We start from the raw sequence: 26,954 nt of genomic DNA on the forward strand, positions 1-26,954 counted from the left end.
TTGTCAGGCTAAGACGTTTGTAGTTCGTACAATCTAGTTGTCTATTGTTAAGCCTTATAATCCATAAGACTTTGAAAAGTTTTGAAATGTGTACATGTATTTTTATTACTGTACTTGCAATATAGACTGCATGTTGTTAATATTTGCCGTTATTTTCTGTATTATAAAACAATTTGTTTTGATTTTTTATTCTCTGCTTTTATTACAGATCAAAAAGTTTTTTCACTGCATCTTTCATTATATGAAAGTAAGAGAGAGCAAGTAATGATGCTGATCAGGTCTTTGATAAAGTGTTTAACCTTGAAAAAGGTCTTTAGGACAATACAAGAGAACAAATTTGAGAAATTAATCACTGAGACATAATTATTCTTTTGAAAGTAGATTGCTATTGGTCGCATCTAACTACCCTTGAGTCTGCAGAAGTTAGTGCTATTTTATTTTGTAACTAGTTGAGTGCCCACTGTTGCCCAAGTAATAAAAAAGTCTTAGGTGTAAAAATTTATTTTTATTTAACATATGCAACATTTGCCATTTTAACTTTTCAACTACATATTATGGGAAAATTGGTTTTTGCAGTTTAAATGAATAAAAAAAAACAGCTGTAAAGGTTTTCAAACTGTTTCAAACAACTGTAATTTTAAAATTTCATATCATGAAAAAAGTGTTTTGTTGCAATAAATTAGGAGGTAAGTAAAACCGTAATGGTTTTTAAATGTAAATGTAAAGTAATTAGCAAGTAATGGCTAAATATAGTCTGTTTTGCTACGATTACAATGAGAAATTATTTGGTATACGGTTATATGTTTTAGTTCGTTTCAGTGTTGGCATCATAAGGGCAAAAATATTGTATAGATGTACAGAGTGGTATAGAAACCCATAGTAATTATCTAATGCAATCACTACCTGGTAAAGATCATCAAAATCATCATTAAAAATAGTAACAAACCTATATGTTAACCTCAGTAGCTATAGTTACCTACAATAACTTTAGCACATATTGCGGTCAAGATTTACAAAAAAATTTAACATTACAATGTACTATGTGCAGAGCTCTTACCTTCAAGACAGACGCGTAACATAACTGCTGAATCTAACCTATATGAATTTAGCTTAGTAAACCATACTTGAAGGAAGTTTTAGTATGTATTTTAGTAAACCTTTAACCAAAGGTTTATCCCTTATCTGTTTGCAAACTCATTTTCATCATAACAGATGACGCTGAACTGAAATACGATGGCCAAATTTTAATTACGAGAGAAATTATTGTTGATATCGTTTTGTGAAAAACTAATTAGCCCAAATTGTGTTTCATAGAGTTAATAAAGTTTATAGAGTTTCAATTAATACATCATTTAGCGTGGGAAATTGGGAAAAGGCTATACGGTGACAAAAGCAATTGAAATGTAAGAACTGCGCAGCTTGGTGGCTAAATGCACAATTGGAAACTTATAGTTACTATCTTCGTGAGTTCAAGTCCAACAGAATGTGAGCTTTTAATTCCAAGATTTTAATAGCTATAGCCCGACTTACTGATGGAAAGACAGACAAACTTTGAAATTTAAATATATAGATGGTGTGAGAAACTCATATTACCAAATGATTTTTACTAAACCTACTATTTTTGTTTGTTGTTGCCATCAACCAACACTACTACTTTACTAGAACTCTTTATTGTAATAAAATAGAGATCAAAATCTATTGCAGTCACAACTGTGATTTTCCTCTAACTAAGCTTGCACATCATCTAACCCGCAGAAACATAAACATCTTAAATCATATTTACTGCCGATTATCAAACTAGCCACAATATAGCTGTTTGTATAATTATTAAGAACTTAAAACATAACTCTAGCAGTTACCTGTAATATTAGTCATTGTGTCAAAGCAAAGCAACAGATCTGGTCTCTATTGTACTTTAGTCTTTCTACCAACTCACATAGTTATAGAGCTACTTGAATGGTTTGAAATGCTCAGTTAATGTTACCTTGATGTGCAATCTGATGCTAACATGCCAAGTGTTACACTTAGCTTGTGGAGGACTCTTTTTCTGGATTGCTGGAAATGAAAAAAGCCGAGGAATCATTTTAGTGGAAGTTATGGAAATGTATCCAGAGAAATCAGCTACTTCTGTTCTTTGGATATTTAGTCTTAGCAAACTAGTCAACCGTCTCTCCGGTTAGTAAAATCACCTGTTTCACCTGTCAAGTTTTCAGTGTCTGCACTTTTTGTCATATACAAGGCCAGTAAGCTGCAATGTCAATTTGTTATAAATATTTGCAATATTGCATCGAAGGAAATTAAGACAGTTGCTTGAATCCTTATTGCTTCTGTTACGGGTCAATAGAAGCAGCCACCCTGGGTGAGATGACACAAATTATTATTCTTGTGCCCTAGTTTTCAGTTTAAATCCACTTAATAACTGAAAATATTTATAGACTTATTGTATTATCAACATAAGCTAGTAAACATACATGTATCATGCATGTCAATGTTGTTTGGCATGAAATACTTTATGTTATAATTTAATAACAACAGCAGTCATCATTTGCAGACATACTTTGTTTTAGTTGCTAAAAAGCAAAGAATCCAATTAATCAGCCACATTTTTCATGCTTTTAGAGTCTTTTGTTTTCAGGCAGTATATGGTGTTTATTTTCATTTAGCTTTGACTGTATGTAAGTTATTTAATATCTATGGGCTGGTTTAGTAGCTTGAACACCAACTTAAAAAATATAAGCTAGTCGGAAATTTGCATGACTTTGTTTAAGGCACCATAACTTGAATTATAGATAGGGATATGCTGCTAAAACATAAAGTTCACAAAGCAACAGTAGTGCATTCACTGAATGGCTTGGCTCAAAATAAAAACTTTACAAAATTAAGAAAATTATGATCATTACAGGAAAAATAGAGTTGGTACAAAGAATTGTATTAAAATAAATATCTTTTGAGAAAAAATAAATTACTGTATTAAAATTCAGCAACTTGCAACTTCTATTATAATATAAGCAAGATTTAACTCTGTTCAGGTAATACAGAAAAAATTTATAGTAACAAAAGTGATGCGCTAGTAGTAGACAACTTCGCATGTCAATGCTTGTGCTCTTATAATATACTTTGTATCTTTAAAAACCTAAGATTATAGTTGTTTCATCAAACTGAGACTACATTGTAACTATAAACAACATATACTAAGAACAGACATACCTTCAACCACAATGGTATCTTGAAACATACCAGAAATAATTTCAAAATATTAAATTGTGACTTCATATTTTTAATGCTAACAAAATGAAAGTTTCTGTATCATTTTATTTAAATTCATGCAAAAACCCTTATTTGCTTTGTTTCATTTTTAGTTGAAAGTTTATGCCAGAATATTATACTTTAAAATATTAAAATTTTCATAAAATATTAACCGAACAATTAGTAAGTTTTGGCATCTTTTGAAAGATTGGTAAAGGATAAAAATGCAAAACAGCTCATGCTCGAGGATGTAATGGTTTGATCATTGCTGCCAACAGGTGTAAAATGCTTTAAACTGGCTTAGCAGCTACAAAGCCATTGAATAAAGATTGTGAATATGTAAGATGTGAGATATTTATTATTCAATGTTAGCAACATTAACAGCAGTTTCCTATGTAATAATATAATTTCTATTTACAGCACCAATTATTGGTTTGCTGTTAGCCATAACATCTGCGAGGTTTGTTGGTATGCTAGGAGTAGGCATAATGACAATTGGAATGATAACTTTTGCTTACTCACCTTCTATGGAGTGTATGTACCTTACATGGGGAGTTATATTTGGTGAGTGCTTTTGATAACTACTTTTCTACTGTATAACTAGAGCACATGAACAATCCATAGAGTTATCCATGCTTGTGAGGTTATGTGGATGCCATCACAGGTCAATATTGGACCATTGGTGATAATATACATGTACCTATGAACTTTATCAACGATGAAAAATGACCAATAATTCTTTGTAAAAAACACTTTCTATTTATATATAAAAATACACTTATAACTTTTAGTCTTTCACATATATCGCATATGTATAGAAAATCATTGAGCAATTGAAAAAATAGGTCAAAGAGTAGGAGCATTTATACTATTATATAAACATGGTCCAGTAAAGAGTCAGACGGCGAGGGAATCAGACAAATGTATAGTCAATGTGCTGCTGGAATTGAAAGTGTTTAATAAGATAATTGTAGATGATTCTTTGTTACTCTATTGGCAATGATTTTATTTTAAACACTAGAAATTCCACTGTCATACTAGTTGTACAACCTAGTTGCCCACATCAACTAGTTGCACAACCTGGCGTTGCCCGGGTAATAAAAAGTCTTTTGTCAGAAAATTGATTTGTATTTAACATAAAACAATATTTGCTATTTTAACTTTTAAACTACATATCATGAGAAAAGTGTTAATTGAAATATAACTTAATAGAAAATAAAAACAACTGTTAAGGTTTTCAAACTTTGTCAAACAACTTCTAAGCTCATATTTTCTCATATCATGAGGAAAATTTTTCATGCAGGTCAAATAAATTAAAAAATAAATGGCTATAAAAGGGTTTAGATGTAAATGTGAAATAATTAGCACATAATAGCTACATTAGGTCGGTTTTGCTACGGTAATGATACAGTTAATACGAACTAAGAAAAAAATTCCTGAATATGTAGAATTAATAATGACAATTCTTGCATAGAAGTACGTGTGTATAACAAAGGTTAGTGTGCCACCAGAAACTATCTTTAAAAACTTTGAATACAGAGACACTCCTACTTTACGGAGACTCTTCCCACGAAGACAATGTAATTGTTCACTCGGGAAGAATTGGCCTTGACCCTAAATATAGTAATTGAACATCATGAAAAATATTTCTTAACGGGGGCGTCGTAACGCGTGGCCTCATCGGTAGAATAATCAGCGTGCGCTATAGCTATAACTATAGCCAGAATGCAAACACACGACATACTTTGAAAAATATATATATATAGATAAGAACTGTATCATACTACTAGCTACTAGTATGTCATGAACTGAATAAATATTAGATTTGCATTCTGGTATCAATAACTCTTTCATAATTATTGTTGAACCTTGCAGTTTTTACTGACTAAGCATATAAACATTCTTTTTTATGTTATTTTTTAAATTTCACAAAATTTTCACAACTTTAAAAAGAAAAATGCTTTTAAAAATTTGGTCTGTCACAAAACTGAAACAAAAAAAGAATTTTATGAAAGAGCATTGTTCAAAGCATTTTTAACATTGCTTGTTTGGACTCCTAAAAAATGAGTATGTCACGGCAAAAAATGTAGAAATATATATATACTAGAAATTCCCCTGTCATACAGCCCACGACCAAAGAGATAATGGAAAAAAGAAAGGGTACTGTTAGTTGTTGAAAAAGTAGTTGTCAGCAGGAATTGACAGAGTATAGTGTAAATGAGACTTGTTTGAGATGATATAAAATAAATTTGAGGGAGCACGACTCTAAAAAGGTGCAACTGACAATTTATTTTGGAGGTAAAGTTGGGTTGAAACCGGGTATACGAGTAATTGGTTAATTGTTGATATTACAATATCTGTTATAAGTATACAGTATCTGTTAAAGGTCGCACAGTCTAGTCTCCTCTCTTTTGCGTTGTAAAATTTGGTCATTGATAGCTAATCGAGTGATGCGCTCTCTAGCGAAGTTGTTAACAAGTAAGTAATTGATGTTTCGAACTCGAGAGAGAGCAACAAACGATATTCCAGCGGTCATTTCGTGGTGGCCTATATTAATGACAGCTTTATCCATGGTAAGACCTTGATTCTTGTGTATTGTCAAACCACATGCTAGATCGAGAGGAATGCCTGTACGGCTAAGAGTGGCATGGCCAACAGTCCAAGTACGCTTGATAGGTATAATTGGAAAACTGTTGGGGTGTTCGGGAAGAAATGTTTGACCAGTATAATCTGGAAATATGCAGACAACGAAAGCAGGTAATGCAGGTGGGCCTTGATTTGCACAGTATATGATACGCAAGACAGTACCAATTGAACCATTGACTAATCCCTTCTCAACCCAAAGATTTGCTCTAAGCATAACTCGCGAACCGACTGATAGAAATACAGTGCGTTGAAGACCGCATATTGACCAAATCACACCTAATATATATATTGACCTATATCTATATATAATAATATATAGATATATCCAAATCACACCTAATCTACTACTATCTCAAACCTGTTTTACAACAATAAAAAAGTATTAACTAAAGCTGTAGGCCTAACCTACTGTAATGTATGTAATTTAACAACAACAATAAGGAAATATGTTTATTATAACTCTGAAATGCAAAATTAATAGTAAAATGGCAAGCTACTGTGCACTATATACACAGTTTGAAAGTTGGTTGTGTTGAATGTAGAATGGTTTTGATAGCGATCTTTAACAGAAAGCAAGTATGAGCGTTCACGTGTCTGAAAGTTTTCTGCAAACTGCAGCAAAATAAAAAAATGTTCTCGTCATAAAGGGGTGTAGTTCGGCCCTAGCTTGTACATAAGTTGTAAAGAATTTTGGCTAACGTTTTAAATAATGAAACCTTTGGTAATTGGACAAAAAAACATAGGCTGATAAACTGTGTACCACAATTTCATACCTATAAATTGGTCTACGCCTCAAACGGTCTACGTTTATTACAGAAACCTTCGAATAAATTCGATTACAAGTAAACAATGCCATAGACTGGTGAAATGAGCACGGTTTTCTTGTGAAATGCGCACTGCTAAATAGTTCCACTATATGTCGCACGGCTTTATTGACGTATCGTAGGCCGGTCTTAACTTTTATTAAACCAAGCTTTTCAAGCGTTTTGTGGCAATTTTCGGCCAAATTAATCTGTCTATTTGTGTATAATCCGATCAGATGAGTAAGTTTTAAGATACTGTCGACAATTTACAAAAACTTGGTAACATATTTAAATAGGCTTATTTGTATTTTGTATCGTTTTTATACTTTAACGACTTTACAAAACGATAGTTAAATTTGTTGATGAGATTTTGAAACAAAGGTTTGCGACGTTGTTGATGAAACATTTTCGTAAGTTGTGTGCACATGCATTTATCATACAAACTCTCAAACTTCGCTCCGCTCATTTGGTCGTGGGAAAGTCGTTTTCCAAATTATGACATGCAAAAACAATAAAAAAGAGAAGCAGTTAGTCATTCAAATCAAATAAGTGGTTTGACATATAACGTTTAATATATATTATTATACGTTACATATAAACAAGATGGAATTATATATTTAAACGGTTTTTATTTCTGCCATCAATGTTGATTTTGGATTTGACAGCCCAATTTAGTAAACTCTTGATAAATTGTGCTTTGTTACAGGTATTGGAAATGGTATGGTGCTACTCACAGTATTCACAGCCTCTGCTCCTTATTTTGATAAAAGAAAAGGCTTATCACTTGGGCTAACAACGTCATGCTCTGGCTTCGGAGTTCTAGCCACAGCCATAAGTCTTCGAAAGCTTTTTGATAACTATTCTTTCTCTGGTGCCGTAACGCTCTACAGTAAGTAGAGTGAGCTATGGTATTTTGGCTTCACACTGCCATAAATTTTAGAAAAAAGGTTGCTGATTAAATAGCTGAACATCAGCTTTTGAACTCCCATGTCATTACTTGTAGAATGGATGTGCTAAAGGCTATTTTTCCACTACTAATGCGTCAAATCATTATTGTTGAACTACAACATGTGTTTATAGTAAACTCATTGTCTCATTAAATGTGTGACGGTAGTGTCTGCTTTTTATATCAGGATGCATTCAGCAGATAAAGTTAGTTTATTTTAAAGTGTTCTGGAATTTGGCTTAGCGTGTTTTCATCAGAGCCATTAAACTGTGCTTGTCTTACTTCAAATCGTAGAAAGTTTATAGATTATATTTATAGATTATATTTATAGACTTCCTTAATCTTGTTAAGTTGGCAGACCGATCTTGGTAGTTGAAAAAGTAATAAAAAGATTGTAGGTGCGCGTTATGTGACTGCATTATGAAACGCAGTCATGGAGGGTTTGCACCGATATTAGAAAAGGGGCGGCAGAAAATTGGATGAGTTGGAAGAAGGTTGAGTGAAAAAGCCCTTCATTCTAAAAGACTTGATATCTGAAAGCAATAAAAGTGGAAGATCTTAAAACATTGTGCAAATGTAATAAAACTGATTCTAGTTTATATAATGCTAGTTTCTAAGGATATAATATTTCATGGCAATCATAAGCTACTCTGTGGTGTTATAATCAATTGTCATACACTACAGTTGAAGTTCCTTCAACTAAGCATGTTTCTTGGTGCACTGCAACTAGTAAAATAGTAGAGTTGAAAGGAAGTTAACTTCATAACTTTACTCAAATTCAAAAATGTAATCTGAACTGTGCTTGAACAGCTGACACTGAACAGCTGATTTATCATTCTGTGTCAGCGTGCCTGCCACTACTTTTACTTTCAACACGACCTTTAACCTCACATTATTATTACAACCCAAATGCTCAGTGTTATCTGTGCCTGAGTTAAGAATCTAGTATTTTAATACAACACTCTTTGCATCAGAATGTTATAAAACCTAAATGATAGTATTTATTAAAAAAATTAGGTGTTGGGTGTTTTCCTAATAACAGTGCATCTATACCTATTAGTCATTTAAGGTGTCAGGCACAAAAAAAAGATTTTACTATATTAATAGCCTTTTTCCATGTAAAAATAAACTTGTAAGTTTATATTTTACAATCAGATAAACCAAAGAAAAGATTTTGTATACATATTAAGAAAAACATAAGTGGTTATAAAACAGAAAGCTAAAACTAAAATTTTATACTGTAAGTTCAAAAGTCAAACCTATACCAGAATTACTTAAATGAGATTTTGTCATCGAGTACTAGGTAAAAACCACGAATGGTGAGCTACCCTAGGACACTTATGTATTCGCGTCATCTAACTTTCGCATTTTCCCGCAGTCATCCTCTCGCGAAAATTTCATGAGCGAAACTAAACTATCATAACGAACGAGCGAAAACGTAAAATTAAATAGCTTTGTTCATTGGTATCCACAATAAAATCGTCATATTAGAAATGTAGGTAACATTTGTGTGTGGTTGGGCTCATTGGGCAATTTCTGCTAAACTCATTATAGATAATACGCCGACTGAGCAGCGTGGCAAAGCAAATTGAGATAACAAGTTCTTTTGGAAAATGGCCTGTATTCCCTGGTTGCAAATTGGGGTGGCTAATATTAGGCGACTAGTTATGAGCATCTGGAGTTTGGAGGGGCAGTATCAGCCCCCTCAACAGGTTTATTTCATGTAGGGCCTCAACCGGGCATCTCACGTAAAGTTTTAAAAGATTTTATCGAAAAGTATAAACATTTTTTCTATTATTTGAGATTTTTTTGTTTTAGGTGATGTGACTGCCAGGACGTTAACAAAAATATTTTGCCGATCATGATAATAATGACGCCCAAGAACTATTAAAGGTTAACGTTTATCTCTATGGCTTGGAATAAAGTGATATTCTACAGCGATAAAAACCGTTCCCCGTAGCCGTTGGGCAAATAACTGTTCGAGTTAATGATGTTGAGGTCGAGCTATCTAAGTTTATCATTGCGTGGGAATGGACCAAACAAATCTGTTCGAGTTAACCTTGTGTTCGTGATAAAATTTTACATTTTATCCGAGGGCGAGTTCTCCGAGTTTGACTATACTTAACCGCCAAAAATTCCTAAAAAGTTGGGGTGGCTCAGCCGGCCAGCCGAACCAGGGAATACGGGCCTGTGGAAAAGCCAAGACAAATGAGGAAGATGATGATATTAGTTTGGTCACTGAATTTGTAACTGATGAGGATGAAAGTCTGGTAGGAAAAGTCATAAAATTAAATAATAATTATTGCAGCGATGAATTTTATTACCAACCAAAAACAATAACAACGTGCTATCAATAGTTGAGGTATGATATTGGTGCCACATTAGTCACAGCGGCAAGAACCTATATGTCATTGATAGTCCAAGAAACAAATAGCAGCAAGCGATCAAGTTGCATTGTCGATCTCGCCCACACATTTTTACCCGCGGTACCCAAATACAAACTAGTCCCAACTTGAAAATTTTTTTTACTAGTGAACTGGACCTGAAAAATCTAATTACACGTATGTTTATTTTACTGCATTTATTTTCACATCACTATATTTTTGCACTCATCAGATCCGCGAAATTAAGTTGCAGCGAAATTTTACTCTGTACGCTACTCACGAAACTAAATAACTAAATACTAGCGAAATATAAGTGTCCTAGGGTATCGATGTTCTAAGAATAGTATTGGGAGTTGCTTGTGTTGCAGCTGGTTTCTGTATACAAACCATGGTGCTCGCAGCCCTCCTCCGTCCCTTAAGCTATTACTCAAGATGGGTGAAATCAAGTAGTGAATCAGGCGGTGAAGTTTCAGAGGAGGAAGATAACTCCAACAGTCATTCTGTGGATCAGGTAAAGCTCCTATCAGTAAAAAAAGAAAATCATTTATAGAAGCACACTTATGTTGACTGCACCATTTAGCACAAACCTTTTTTGTTTGGTATGTATTTTAGTGTTTACAGTTAGAAAGGCGTAGTTATTATATTTTAGTGCACTTAGAAAGTTTTCAGGTAGTGCTCTACTGGATAAGGTACTCTTTGCAGGCATCTTCTATAGCAAAATCTTTAAGATAGTTTTATTAAATTAAATAATATATTCTTCTATAATATAATAAAATTAATACTATGTAGTACAATACAACATAATTTTATTTGATATAATACACAAACAATATGATATAAACTCGACAATACACAATACTTTTTCAAGTCATATGGTATTGTATGACTTGAAAAAGAGCATATGATAAGATGATATAATATATACAACAATATTGTTGTGGGAACCAGCTGGCTCTGCAGCCAGGCTGGCTCTCTGCTCAGCCAAGCTAGCAGAGAAAAAAGAGATTGGCCCGACCTGCTGTAAAGAAGGGCGGAGCTTCTTTCACCTTTGTTCATATATAGTTGACAATGAGTTGTGCAAGCAAGAGACAGAGCATCTTTGCACCTTCTATATTTATGTGCTTAATGGCATATTGCTCATAAAAATACATATATATTTGACTACAACTGTGCAGTTAATTTTAGATTGGTGTTATGTACCGCGAAGGATTCTGCCAAGCTTCCTTGTCACTGGTTGCGGCAGTCAGATCTACTTGATCTTTAGCTCTACACCAATATTGTTTTGTATGATGGTTTTCCCAACGCCAATCACAAAATTACTTGAAGAAGTTTTTGGCCTGAAAAAAGGTTCATGGCCTGAAAAAATGGCACTCAAAAGTGGCGGCTGGGAAAAAACTCAGGGCAAGCCAAGTAGGTCTGGCTGGAAAAATGGCAGCACAATCTCGGAGATACAAGCAAAACAGCAGCACGTAACTTAAGAGTATGTCGCAAGAATTTTCTGCCTTAAAAACAGCAGCTCAGCCCTCGAAGGAAACCCCTGCAATGTGGTCAACAGATGTGCCAAGAATGTGGACCTGGGCCTGGATCAGTTGGTCAAAGCCTTGAAACTGATGATGCTGATGTCTCAGCCTCATATGTGGGCTCACCAGTTTAAAATTTCTCTCAAGTGCAGCAGGGTGGCCTCCTCTGTCCAGCTGTTTGCATCTGCAACCTCCTGGAACCGACGAACAAAGTATTCAACATCACCAGTTTCAGCGCACTGGGTGCATTAAAAAAACAAACCAAGGAACTGCAGATGGGCCAGGTCAGTAGCAGCCGTCTTTGACGCCCTGCAGGCTTGGTTTAAACTGTCTCCTCAAAAGGCTCAGAGTTAGCTTAGCGCCTTCGAGCTAAGGTGGAGTGACAAGGTATTAGTGCAAGAGCATGCGGTGGAAGTGGAGTGGCTGTTTCATATTGCTTGCAGAAACCTGAATGATCCACACTTTCTTAGCATGTTAATGGAGGCTTTCTGTAGCTTGCTAAACAACCCATCTCTCCAGCGACACCTATTAGCGGTGCCCAACCTTGCCCTGGCGGATGCCACAAGGGTTGGCAATGACTTCTTACAAATAAAAATAGAAAAGTGCCAGTCCACTGGTAGCCCTGTCAGAGTAGTGGATGCAGAGCCACCTACCCATATACAAGTGACAAAAGACGATGCTAGCAGCCAGGTCACACTGATGATACAGCAGCTGACACAAAAAGTTGAGAAGCTGCAGAAGCGACTCGGCTTCACCAAGAAAGCGACCTAGTCAAGATCTAACACCTGCTGGAGTTGCAGCAAAAAAGGGGGCATGTCTGTACGGACTCTGACGCAAGGAAATGGCAGAGAGCCACAAAAGTAGTGCCTGCAGCTCGTTGAAACAAGGCCTTTGTTTCTCCACACACAGACAAAATTACTTGAAGACCATGAAAAGGGACCGATGGGTGGATCTATCATAAACAGGTTGGACAAAGAGAGGTCTTAGTGGAAAAGCGTGACCACCCGTAATTACTATCAGCCCTTGGGTGGACCCAGCCTCAGACTAGCTCTGAAACCAGACCAAAGAGATGTCTCTACACCCAACTGTGAACAAATAGGTTAAAGCTAGAGACAAAAAAAGGGACCCCTTCAGTCTCACCTCATTGAAGCATCACCGATAAACCAGCCCGGATGCCTGCTTTAAAAGTGGCAGGTCCGGCTCAAAAACCAGCCGCCAGGTCAGCCAGGTCAGCCAGGTCAGCCAGGTCAGCCAGGTCAGCGTGATGCATCGGAGAAAATTCAAGGCTTCCTTTACAATATAATATAACATTTTCTAATATACTGTAAATGGTATAATAAAAATATTATAACTAATGTTTGTTACCTTGCAATATCATTCAATACTATACATAATCATACCCTACCTTAACATACAATTAACATACAAGGATATTGGTCATAAAATAACAATACAATTACGATATCATTCAATACCACACAATATCATCCTATATTTCGTAATATAGCTTAACATAATATAGTACAATAAAACAAAGTGAAGTAGTACATATATTACAAAACACTATCTATATATGATACAGTACGAGTACATGTACATATAACAAAGATTCTGATTTTTCACATCATAATACGATACGCTACTTTATGTTGCAGTATTTTGCAGGGTAACAGAAAACATTACGCAGTAATACACTGTACTATCATACAATATGAGTGATATAATGTAGCAAACATGTAATAATATGTAACATAAAATTCTATTGAATAATATAGCAATGTACAAAGGAGCAAAGTATGACTGAATGTAAGATCATATGATGTTAACCTCTACACTTTGCTAGGCTTGTAAACAACCTTCATAGTTTATTCAGCACAGAGATGACTATTTCCAACTATAATTATATTAGTTTTTATTATTTAGAATAAATTTCGAAAACGAAGCCAGTCTCTCGGAGCCAAACGCCTGCAGGAGAATGACATAGATAATTCCAAAAACATGTTCTTTTCAACTCCTGATAAGATAAATAGTCTCACTTTGCATCAGGCCATAAGAAAACGAGACAATCATCACCCTTCTTCTCTTCAGATACTTGCCATTAGTGCGCAACAGCTAGAAGGTTCCAGAATAATTGCTGAACCTATTACATCGGAAATTCCATCCCAAGATAACAAAAAGAAGAAAAAGTCATTTAAATGGAAGATTGCTTACAACCCTTGGTGCTTAATATTGGGGTTTTCCGTTTTAGCGTATTCCTTAGGAACCGACGTGGTTTTACAGTGCATTCCTCCATTGGGCAAACAGATAGGTAAGAGAGTACAGGTTTCATTTATAGCTAATGCCTTTTTAGTAGAGTTGCACAATGATCGCGTTAATTAAACGATTAACGCGACCAATACAAATAAACGATTAACTGAGTTGGGCCAATTAATCTTCAATTGAAATGCAACCGAGGTGATGATCTTGATGTGGTTCCTTTCCTTTGTACTGTTTAGTACCATACATTACTAACGAGTCTAACGTAGCATGTTACTACCATTTAATTTACTAACAAATAAATATTATGACAAGCAACACTTTCTTACCAATAAATTGCAACCACAATTATTTTGCACTCAACTATGACAACAAAGTGAGTCGCTAACATTAAACTTGTTTATACAATGCACAAGCACCGTGCCGATCTAGTCGTAAGCGGCCGTGTTGTTAGTGGACGAGTATAACTGGAGTGGCTCAGAACCTGGTCACTTGACGGGGAATTTTCTGTTTTTGTCACATGTCTTGCACATGCCCAGTTGCATTTAATCATGTATCATGATTAATATTAGACACTGGCCACAATGCTATATTCTATCACAGCAATATTGCAATAACCCACTACTAATAACCCAATACTGTTAAGAAATATAAGATAAAATATTATGCAAAAATGTGCATAAATAGCTGCAAAATCTTGCATAAGATTATTGTACACAGAGAGGTATTTGGAAAATGTATAGCAAAATAGAGAAATGTATAAAAAAATATAAATCTCGAAAAAATTGGTAAGATTTGGCATGAGATATTAATTATTAGACAAAAACAGAAAATTCCCCCGTCACGTGACCAGGTTCTGCGCTACTCCAGTTATACTCGTCCGTTGTTAGTTGTATGAGCATGTTTCTAGGTAATAGCAACAAAAGGGATTTCAGTATTATTTAATACGTATCTTAGTTTATTTTTGTTTGTTTTTAAAAACTTTCTCAAATAAATTATACATGTATTTTCATTTTTCAAAAAAGTCACAATCATATTTCATGATTTCAAGATTGACACTTTATTGGAACATGAAAGCAGAAAAATGTCTTCCACCCTAGGTAGCGCATTTCTGTAAGTCGTTGGAAGCATAAACAAGAAAGCGAAGTGCAATATATGCTAGAAAAAATCTGCTTATCACCACAGCACATCATCATTACGATATAATTTAATTAATTCTCATCCTACCGCGCAGAAATCATCACTAGCTGTCGCAGACAATAACTAATACTACTGACTACCGGCACTACTGTCCCCTGTGAGCGTCTATTCTCTAAAGCTGGCAATATTGTATATAGGAAGAGGGCATCGTTTTATTCAGATAATGTGAATAAACTGTGCTGCCTCAACTCTTGGCTGACTTAATTATAGACTTTCATAGACAGTTTTCATACTCATAATAATTATTACATTGTAACTTATGTACATTGTACATAACATGTACTACTGCTAACAATTGTCTAAAATATAATTAATCTATATGTAGCTGTCTTATTTGTTTTTGAATATGCAGGTTTTTGCTAAATTAATTCTAAGATTAATCGAAGATTAACTGGTTCAGACCAGTTATTAATCGCGATCAATTTTTATAATCGTTGTGCAGCTCTACTTTTTAATAAATAAACTTTTGACATACGTATAGCCTAGTTATGCAGAATGTGGGTTGAGTACATGAGGCTCATGTAGTTGGGAGCTAAGACTGTGGGTTTATAAATATTAAGCTTTAGAGCTACTATGCCAGATATCTACCAGCAAAATATTAGCTTGTAACAACTCTTTGGCAGCCTTGAATCGAAGGTAAATGACATTTTACTGCGCAATAAAATACTTGAGTGGAGAGAAAATCAGTTTCTCTCTAAAATATTGGAAGGGTTGGGTAGTACAGCTAGTAATTCATTTATATTTGTTACTATTCCTCAATGGTTATCTGGTTCGAAGAGTAGTTCATGTAAGTGAATATTTCATTTTAGGTATTAGTAAGGAGTTTGTTAGTATAGTTCTATCACTCTGTGGAGTTATGGAGATACCAATGAGAATCTTTCATGGATGGTTAGCCGATAGAAAGCTTTTACCTGTTGCTGTTCATGTTGGGCTATGTATGGCTTTTACTGGACTTATGGCATTACTGTGTGGCTTGCTCAACAATACAGCAGGTAAATTTCAGTAAATATGTTCTTCAGTCTTATGTTCACAAAAACCTTCAATAGATTGACTTCATAGCAGTTTTAAAAGTTGTCTTCTTTTTTAGGAATGGTGGCTGCAGTGATAGGAGTGGGTTCAGCTGGTACGTCAGCATTTAGTTTGATGCCAGTCATAGCGAGGGAGCTCTTTGGTATCGACTATGTGGAAAGTGCAATGGCTATGAATTTCGTTTACGCGGGATTATCCAACATTATATCTACGTTTGCCTCAGGTAGTATTTTATAGCGTGCTGTGAAAGCACTTGAAAGTTAAAAATGAAACAAAAATTTGCTAATTAAATCTTTGTCTACAGATTTTAATTTAATTATTATATTATTACTTATTATATTAGTACTTATTATATTACTACCTATTATATTATTGCTTACTATATAATTGCTTGTTTTATCATTATTTATTATACTATTTATTATTATATTATCACTTACTATATTATTTCTTACCATATTCTTATGACTTTACTAAATTGTCAATTGATTTAAGTTCGGTATTAATATCATTCATTAGGCATTACACCTACCAAAAATAATTTTTACGGGTATTACAATTGTAGTTGCAAATAATTTGCATATCCAATGATTGGATTGCTGCAGTTACTATGCGCATGGCCCAAACTAGCATATTGATCTGTATTAGAACAGTGGCTAACACTTCTGTTATTTTTAGTTAAGGTTTCTTGGTGATTTACAGAAACTTTATGATTGTGTCTGGTATGTTTTCTTCAAGTAAATTCACAACAGTATAGATTCCCTGTCTGAGATATGTACATATATAATATATATTATATATAATATTAATAGTATACATATTATATATATACAAAATTTATATAACGTGTAGGCCTAATTAATTGTATACCGATATACAATCATGTTTTAGTTTCTTTTTTTAATGCCAATACTCTAAGAGTATGCTCTTGTAAAGACAGAGTAATCGAAAAAACTGATCTGACCTCAGAAACTTTGGTTTGAAGAGGCAGTAAAATTAACATCATACATCCAAAAGCTTGCAACAATATGAAATGTCCTAAACCATGTTGATTATCAATGTAAAATTAGGGTGCCTCTGTAGAGTTATGGTCACTTCTGGAGCTTCAGTGTGGTTACAGTGTCTCCAAAGTATTGGTGTAACATAGGGCCTAGTCATGTGCTATGTGTACTATGACTATATTTGTATCACCAGCGGTGGCCGTTGATGATACAAATATAGGGCTGTGTTATACTGTCTGTCGCAGCTCTTTCTTCACCTAGCAGATTGATGCAGTCTTATTAAACTTATCACCTGAGCTAGTAACCGTCAATGTACAGTTAACTTTAGTAAAGCAACCCGCATACTCAAAAGTACAATAAATAAAAGCTTGGCTATGATTAGTGACAGATATTTGCTTGCGATGTAAGGACACCATAAGTAACCCTTGTGATGAAAGGACACTATAAGTGACCCTTGTGATGTAAGGACACCTTAAGTAACCCTTTTGATGTGAGGACACCATAAGTGACCCTTGTGATGTAAGGACACCATAAGTGACCCTTGTGATGTAAGGACACCATAAGTGACCCTTGTGATGTAAGGACACCATAAGTGACCCTTGTGATGTAAGGACACCATAAGTGACCCTTGTGATGTGAGGACACCATAAGTGACCCTTGTGATGTAAGGACACCATAAATAACCCTTGTGATGTAAGGACACCATAAGTAACCCTTGTGATGTAAGGACACCATAAGTAACCCTTGTGATGTGAGGACACCATAAGTGACCCTTGTGATGTAAGTACACCATAAGTGACCCTTGTGATGTAAGGACACCATAAGTGACCCTTGTGATGTAAGGACACCATAAGTGACCCTTGTGATGTAAGGACACCATAAGTGACCCTTGTGATGTGAGGACACCATAAGTGACCCTTGTGATGTAAGGACACCATAAATAACCCTTGTGATGTAAGGACACCATAAGTAACCCTTGTGATGTAAGGACACCATAAGTAACCCTTGTGATGTGAGGACACCATAAGTGACCCTTGTGATGTAAGTACACCATAAGTGACCCTTGTGATGTAAGGACACCATAAGTGACCCTTTTGATGTAAGTACACCATAGGTGACCCTTGCGATGTAAGGACACCATAAGTAACCCTTGTGATGTGAGGACACTATAAGAGACCCTTGTGATGTAAGGACACCATAAGTAACGCTTGTGATGTAAGGACACCATAAATGACCCTTGTGATGTAAGGACATCATAAGTGACCCTTGTGATGTAAGGACACCATAGGTGACCCTTGTGATGTAAAGACACCATAGGTGACCCTTGTGATGTAAGGACACCATAAGTAACCCTTGTGATGTAAGGACATCATAAGTGACTCTTGTGATGTAAGGACACCATAAGTAGCCCTTGTGATGCAAGGACACCATAAGTGATCCTTGTGATGTAAGGACACTATAAGTGACCCTTGTAATGTCAGAAAACCATAAGTGACCCTTGTGATGCAAGGACACCATAGGTGATCCTTGTGATGTAAGGACACCATAAGTGACCCTTGTGATGTAAGGACATCATAAGTGACCCTTGTGATGTAAGGACACCATAGGTGACCCTTGTGATGTAAAGACACCATAGGTGACCCTTGTGATGTAAGGACACCATAAGTAACCCTTGTGATGTAAGGACACCATAAGTGACCCTTGTGATGTAAGGACACCATAAGTAACCCTTGTGATGTAAGGACACCATAAGTGATCCTTGTGATGTAAGGACACTATAAGTGACCCTTGTGATGTCAGAAAACCATAAGTGACCCTTGTGATGCAAGGACACCATAGGTGACCCTTGTGATGTAAGGACACCATAAGTGACCCTTGTGATGTAAGGACACCATAGGTTAATCATGAAGAAATATGCACATATAATGGTACATGCCATAACTGTGTAGCTAGGTAACAGTATGCTTTGTTTTGCTGAGACCTGAAACAACCTGAACATTCTCAGCCATGTCGATGGTCATGCATTCAATGCCCATGTGCAATTGTGCTGCTTTGTTGAGATATATATATTAGTATAATATTTATATAGTTGTAACTATCTATGATATTTTAGGTGTCATATATGAGTACACACTACACTGGAGAAATGTCTACTACTACATAGCCGCATGTGCCATATCAGGAAGTGCTCTCATGTTTGTAATTGCTTTCGGTGTCAGAAAAAAGGCTCATAAGCCTAGCAATGAGCTCTCACAAAGTGTTGACTAGATGTCTATTATGTCGATTGCTTTGCAGTTCACGGCCAAATGAAGGAGGTGGAGGAGTTTGCGTGTATGTGGCAGATGGTTTTGAGGCTAGAGTTTTGGCGGCTACACTGGCTGGGGCGGAAGCGGTGTTCGCGTCGGTGCATTCTTCGGGGCGCCGGATTTTCTCGGTGTTGGCAGTCTACAGGGCGCCCTCGGGCGCTCTGCCGTCTTTTCTGGAGGATCTCGGAGCTTTGATCCCCACATTACCACCGGACACAATAATTGTAGGTGACATTAATATCGATCTCGGTCCCGAAAATATTCTTGACATAAACTCATTCAATTATGAAAACTTGTTAACATCATATGGTTTTTGCAACACAATTTTAACTGCGACAAGACTAGGTAGTACCAAAAATAGCCTTATAGACCACATAGCAACTAACCGGGTTGACTCTAACATAAACTCTGCAACAATAGATTTTAATATTTCTGACCATCAACCAGTTTTTGCATCAATTGAGTTTAAAATCAAAATTCCCAAGCGTTCAAATTTATCCATTTTCATTATTGACTATGATCAGCTAGCAATCAAGCTTGCTGAACAAGATTGGCGGGCGATAATGGATTGCTCTGATGTTAACAAAAGCTTTGAATCCTTTTCTTTGTCGTTCCAAAATTTAATAAAAATAGCTGAGAAGAAAAAATTAATTTCCACAAATCAGAAAAAGCTCAACTTTTTAAAACCTTGGATGAATCACCATCTACTTAAACAGATAAATAAGCGAAGAAAATTGCACATTAAATGCAAAAAAGAACCTTTCAATACTTCGCTCCACACCTCTTACCACAGTTTCAGAAATTTAGTCACAAATGAAATTAAAACTGCGAAGACTAAATTCTATAAAAAAGAATTTGATAAATGTAAAAATAATCAAAACGAAAAGTGGAAATTCATAAACAGATTGTTAAATAGAGACTCTAAAAATTCAGATAGCCCAACGAGCATAAACAAAGATGGAAAACTCCTAACAGACTCGCAAGATATAGCTGAGACCTTAAATGATCATTTCGTAAATGTTGGTAATAAACTGGCCAATGAGTTGCCACTTTCCGATATTCACTTTTCTAAATTTATGGACAAATGTGTAAATGATATTGATTTTAGCTTCCAGATAATTGACCCCTACCAAACACTGCAAATAATTGATTCTTTCAGTCTTCCTAAAGCAACCGGCTATGATAGGATTTCTCTCCGTGCAATAAAAGAAAATAAACTAGTCCTAATTCCAGTTTTAACACATCTTATAAATCTTGTTATACAACAATCTAATTTCCCAAATTGTTTAAAAATAGCTCGCGTGACTCCATTATTTAAAAAAGGAAATAGAACAGATCCATCTAATTACCGGCCCATTTCCATTCTTCCTGCTTTATCAAAAATTTTAGAGAAATGTTTGTCTTTGCAAATACGGGATTTTTTAGAAACCAATAACATCTTGTCGCCTAAACAATTTGGTTTTAGAAAAGGTAAAAGCACCACTACAGCAATAAACAGTCTAATGGAATTTTTATATACTAATTTAGATCAAAGTAATATAACTCAGGGCGTATTTTTGGATTTTTCAAAGGCATTCGATACGATTAATCACAAAATTTTAATTGACAAACTTTTTTACTACAATTTTAGTGTAAAGTCTTCCTCTCTTATTCAAAGTTATCTCCAAAATAGATTTCAATTTACCAAAACAGATACTGATTGTTCGCAAATGAGGGCAATTACGATTGGTGTCCCACAAGGATCAATTTTAGGACCCCTCTTATTTTTAATTTTTATAAATGACTTAGTAAATGCTGCACCTGCTTTGGATTGTATTTTATTCGCAGATGACACCAATATATTTTCAACAGATAATTCTAAACTCCAAGAGGAATTAAATATTATTAATGAATGGTGCCTATCAAACAGACTCATTTTAAACAACAGCAAAACATTTCAAGTAGTTTTCAAAAATCCGTCTAAAAACACTCAAAATTATAATCTAAGCCTTTCTTTAAACAATTCTCAACTACAAATCAAAGATTCGACTCAATTTTTAGGTATCACGTTAGACAACAACTTGACTTTTAAAAAACACATCCAAAGTCTCATCAAAAAACTTAATTACATATTACTAATATTACGTTTCATTCGCCCCTACCTAGACAAATCAACCATGATCAATTTGTACTACAGTTTTTTCTATTCTCTTTTAATTTATGGAATCGAGTTTTGGGGCCACGGCAACAAAACTGATTTAAACAAACTTTTAATCATGCAAAAAAAGGCAATCAGAATAATACTCAATTTTAAACCAAATCAAACAGTTTCCAAAAATTTTAAAATTTTAAAAATAATGCCAATTGAAATTTTATTCCAGTATCGCCTGCTAATGTTTTTAACAAATTCTTTCCCCATGGAAGAGTTGCAAGATTTTATGATAGATCATTGTCAAGATACCCGTTTAAAAAGTAAAAATCAATTAAAGTTGAAAAAGTGTTTGTCTTCTAAGGGACAGAGATCGATATTTTTTAGTGCAATGAAATTATATAATAAATTTTTGAGTGATTGTGCGGGCTCTGCTCCGGGTCAGCTGAAGGCGAAGTTGGTAGAGCGCCTGTGGGCGTCCTGGGACTGTCCTTCCTGACTCTGGTGCTCCGGAGTGTGCGCTTATCGCTGATTCTGTTTCTTTTCCTACTGCTTGCTGGGGCTGCCTTGACTCTAGCCTCTGGCTATCTGGCATGTCCTATTGCTACTCTGTGTATTTTTTTTACTCATATTGTCATGTTATTATTACGCAATAAAAATCAAACCAAACCAATCACTAGTACGCTTTATAATTTACTGCTAGTTTAACAGAACTGTAGAGGTTGGTGCTTGACTATATTAAGGTTTTCAAATTATTAATATTAATATAATTCTATCAGGGAGAATTGTCAAGAATGCTGCTACTTTTGTATAATGCTTGTTTCTTTCAAAAAAAATTTATATGTATTATAAAATTGTAATATCAATTTATTTTGTTATTGTATTTTACAGGTGAATAAATCATTTTAATAAACATTGGTAATGGCTATGGTTATTTTTGTTGAAGTAGAAATTTTTTTTCTCTGCCAATATTGGTGTTCTATGATTTAAAAAAAGCCTTAGTGTGTTAACTGATTGCATATAGACCTATTCCTACACACTGGTTGGTGCTGATCATAAGATGTCTCTAAGGATTTGTTTCTATTGGGCTAAGTGTATGACAGTAGAGACCACCCACAAATCTAGATAACTGATGATTCAAAACTAAAGTTAGGATATTCTTCTTGCCACTACTAGAGGTCTTTCCAGGAGTGAGATTCGAGGCTGTTGTTCATAGGTTAGACTCATCGCTTCACAGAAGCTACAATAAAGTGCAACATTGCATAGAATAAATTTAGATTTACACCCTCATCCCACATCTCAGATTTAGGCCTCATCACACTGTCCAATTGTGCAAATTGAACTTGAGGTGGTTGCAGTATTATTGTCATAGAAATCTAAACTCTTGCTTATCTGCTGTTCTAATAATGACAGCACCTTAATTATAAGTGACAGCAAACATGTAGAATATAAATTCTCTGTTATGTTCTTATGTCTAAAAGTTGGATGGACCTTTGTCTAGCACTTACAAATATCAACCAAACTGCAAGGGTTTACCTTCACCTCAAAGCCACCTGCGTATTCAGGTTGTTGAGTGCTGACCAGAAATTATGCAGACCTTGTTAGGTTACAAGAGCAGAAAACTCTGATGGCGAATAAGTTTCATGGCTTTAAAGATTTAATTCTTTATTATATCGTTACTTTTTGTATTATTACATATTCTATAATTATTTTACACCTTATCATATAATTGTTTATTAAGTTATTATTTACTGTATGTACTCAGTTCTGTACTGAATGTCCCAATGAATTATGTGGTTGGTGTTCAATCAATAATATAAATACTCACTATATTCATCAACTACATCTGTCATATTACCAAAGGTTAACTCTAAAATACATCGCCGTGACTTTGGCTACAAATGGTGAGAACAAATGGGACTGCAAAGTGAGATAAACATTCCTTAGTTAAGTTCATATTTTCTGCCGCCTAATTGAGGGAGCACACCTTAACCATTTATCTAAACTTCCCACTCATATTTTAACCATTGGTCTGATTTTCATTGGTACTTCTAATTGTATTCTGGTTCAACTAACTCATACCTTCATGTGAGTTACACATGAAAGTAACTAACAAACTCATACCTTCATGTGAGTTAGTATTTAGTTAGGGATGTTCTGATCTTCTCCACCTACTGTTGGAAGAGCGCTGCTGTAACAGTGGTGTACTATTGGGCATTGCTACCTGTCGGAGTTGTCTTCCACAAAAGAGCAGGAGAACAGGACTCAAACTACTGATTGGCCATTTGGCATTCCAAGCAGTTAACACAGCTGCTAATAATATGTAGGTTGTTTAGAATGAGAGAGGATACTGTTTCACTGACTCAACATAGGTTGTAAGTTGCCAAATAACCACAAATGTGACTATGCTAGTAACTAGAAATTCCACTGTCATACAGCCCACGGTCAAAGTGATATTGGAAAAAAGAAAGGGTACTGATAGTTGAGAAATGCAATATTAGCAGTCAAATGGCACTGCAGTGCAATAGGATTACTGCAATGGTAGCTGTAATGTACTGGGCGTTATTATGTACATCAAACAGCAATAATGAAAGGAAAAGATTGTATGTTTATACCTTCATCCTGCAATAGGAGAAATGCAATATTAGAAGTAAAATGCACTGATATTATTAGAATAATCAATATTATTAATATAGTAATACAGTAATAATAGAAAACCATTGCACAATTTTGTTTACATTTCAAAACGTCATAGCAACCAATATCAAGAAGTTATGATATTTATCTAGATTTTTAAAAAATCTATTTAACAAAATTATATAGAAAAAATAATAACAGTAACATATTGCCCAACACCGGTCAATATATAGTCCGATCTTGTAAATTCGAATGACTATTCTTATAATTAAATCTTATAAAATCGAATAATTATTCTTATAATTAAACATCGTAATAATCTTATAAGAATCGCAAAAAAAATATCTTCGTTATTCCCTTTTACTTTCACTGCTTTGGACATCAGTTGGAATACCAAAGCACTCGTTATAAGTGTCCAAAATGTCAGTTACTTTGAAATCGGCAAAAAAGAAATGACTACTTTTTAGTACTTCTAACTTAATTACAGAAACCTTCAGCAGTTGGACAGTTCCATAGACTGGTGAAATGTGCACGTTTTTCTCGTGAAATGCGGACGACTTAATCGTTCTACGTTCTGTCGCACAGCTTTATCGGCGTTTCGTTGGCCGGTCTTAATTTTAATTAAAAAAGCTTTGTCAAGTTTTTATTTCGATTTCAGGCCAAATTAATCAGTCTATGTATAATCCGATCAGATGGGTTAGTTTTAGGCTATTGCAGAAACTTTTCAAAGACTTGGTAACATATTTAAATATGTTTATATGTGTTTTGTATCGTTATTATACTTAAACGACTCAACTGAAAAATGGTTAAATTTGTTGATGAGATTTCGGTACAAGGGTTTGGTAACGGCCGTTAACGGATAATTTTTGGGGAGTTGTGAGCACATATGCATTTATCATTATCATAAATCTCCCAAACAATCGCTTCGCTCGTGTTTGGTCATGGGAAGCAAAAGCTCATAAAAGTCATTATTATTTATATTGGATATACTATATTCAATGGATATATTATATTCAATATAAACAATATTGAATATATATTCAGTATATAGAATAAATAATATCGAATATACATATTTAATGTGTATATTCATTATATATAATAAATAATATTGAATATATATATTTATATATATATTCAATATACATGTATATATTTCTCAGAGGACATCTGTTGTATGTCTGTCTGCATTCCGGCTATGGCTATTAAAATCTTGATATTAATATTCCCCGTTCTGATGGATTTGAACTCACAATGAATACATCACCAAGTTTCTTATCCGGACGCTCTACCACTGATCTCGAATGACACATTGATCAAAGATGTTTTCATATACCGCATACCCCATGCGCATGCTAATTATTTTGGCATTGCGCCCACGCGTTACAATGCCTCTGTTAAGAAATATTTGGGACCTAAGTTTATGCAACACAATGCTTCTTCATTTTTTTCTCGTTAGGTCTAATTTATTCTGCCCAACGATATCGACAATAATTTATCTCGAACTTGAAATTTGGCAATTTGTGTACCGATTATATACGTTATTAAAAGCTATACATCGCTGAACTCGCCATGGTGAGTTATCCGTATCCGTTATACAGTATATCTGGTATCTGTTATAATAAAAACGTTTCGCAACGATAAAATGTTATTTAAAAGTCTGAACTTTACTAAAATTCATGCTAAAACCTTCTTCAAGTATGTGTTTTGTAAACTAAATTCATTTAAGTTAGATTCAGCGTTTATGTTACAAGTCTGTCTCGAAGGTAAGAACTCTCCACGTAGTGCATTGTAATGTTATATTATCTGGCGGATCATAGCCACCAAATGCACTAAAGTCATTGTAGGTACCTATATAGTTATTAAAGGTTGACTTGCAACAAAATTCACATTACAGTTATTTGGTATCAAAAGATTCACCATGTCTTACTCTGTTGTGTTGTAAGTGCCAAATATGTGGAAATGTGATTACAAGCTCTTAAAAGCTCAAAAACGAAAAGCCGCAGTAGATTGGAATATCTTTATTTCGATGACGCAACCACGAAATTTGGTTATCGTCTTGTCACGTATGTTCTCACGTGAATTGAAAGGCCAATACAAAGCTCAATATAAAACTTATCGTAGCACTAGTTTATGACAAACACTTCGGGTTTTATCAAAGACCCCGTATCAAATATAGATGCTCGCTACTTAACAGTTTTGTCTCGGCCTGGTCTAATCGGCAAGACGTAATCTAATCATGTAACCCAATACTTTGCAAATAATTTTTGCAGCACTTTTCGATTATCCCAGGTGACAACAAGCTCGTCATGATTGTCAGACAATGATATGTACTCCTTCAAACTAAGGCTAAAAAATTAAACGAATTTTTACGGTAAGTTATAAGATATCACTGCTAAAAGTGACAGCATTACGATGACGATAAAACAGACTCGTAAGAACAATAGACATGGTTTTATTGAATGCGTGAAGTATATTTGTGAAAATATTTCTACCAATAAGGTTGCAAGAAAGTGTAAACAGAAACCATCTCTCACAACTACATCACATTTGAACCGTTTTGGAAAGGGAATCCAAACTAAGGCGGTCTCGTGTGGCTGCGATTTTCTGTTCGTGTTTGAGCTTTTAAGAGCTTGTAATCACCTTTCCACATATTTTGCACCTACAACACAACATAGAAAAACATGGTGAATCTTTTCATATCAAATAATGGTAATGTGAATTTTGTCGCAAGTCAACCTTTAAGGTTAACATAGTATTTTGGTACTATTTTTAATGATGATGATTTTTGCCAAGAGGTGATTGCATTAGATAATGACTATGGGTTTCCATACCACTTTATGCACGACTAT

The 26,954-nt window shown here is 34.8% G+C and overlaps 2 protein-coding genes across 2 annotated transcripts in view; both read left to right on the forward strand.

Moving 5' to 3' along the window:
• Window positions 1-26,954, forward strand: part of LOC137400216 (monocarboxylate transporter 12-B-like) — a 58,219-nt gene that overhangs the window by 22,805 nt on the left and 8,460 nt on the right. The gene's annotated exons all lie outside the window — the stretch shown is intronic.
• Window positions 13,732-19,299, forward strand: LOC137399597 (monocarboxylate transporter 12-B-like). The gene is made up of 4 exons (XM_068085776.1): window positions 13,732-13,853; window positions 15,811-15,993; window positions 16,089-16,253; window positions 19,145-19,299. Exons 2-4 carry the CDS (start codon window positions 15,858-15,860, stop codon window positions 19,297-19,299), a joined length of 456 nt encoding a protein of 151 aa, XP_067941877.1. The 5' UTR covers window positions 13,732-13,853; window positions 15,811-15,857.

This window comes from Watersipora subatra, chromosome 7 (genome assembly GCF_963576615.1).
Source record: "Watersipora subatra chromosome 7, tzWatSuba1.1, whole genome shotgun sequence".
NCBI classification, from domain to species: domain Eukaryota; kingdom Metazoa; phylum Bryozoa; class Gymnolaemata; order Cheilostomatida; family Watersiporidae; genus Watersipora; species Watersipora subatra.

What these genes read in the sequence shown, in the direction of transcription:
- LOC137399597 (XM_068085776.1), top strand. Translation starts at nt 15,858, where the DNA reads ATGGAGATACCAATGAGAATCTTTCATGGATGGTTAGCCGATAGAAAG. An exon ending in CTTGCTCAACAATACAGCAG is followed by an intron (nt 15,994 to 16,088) that starts GTAAATTTCAGT and finishes CTTCTTTTTTAG; the next exon opens with GAATGGTGGCTGCAGTGATA. An exon ending in TATATCTACGTTTGCCTCAG is followed by an intron (nt 16,254 to 19,144) that starts GTAGTATTTTAT and finishes ATGATATTTTAG; the next exon opens with GTGTCATATATGAGTACACA.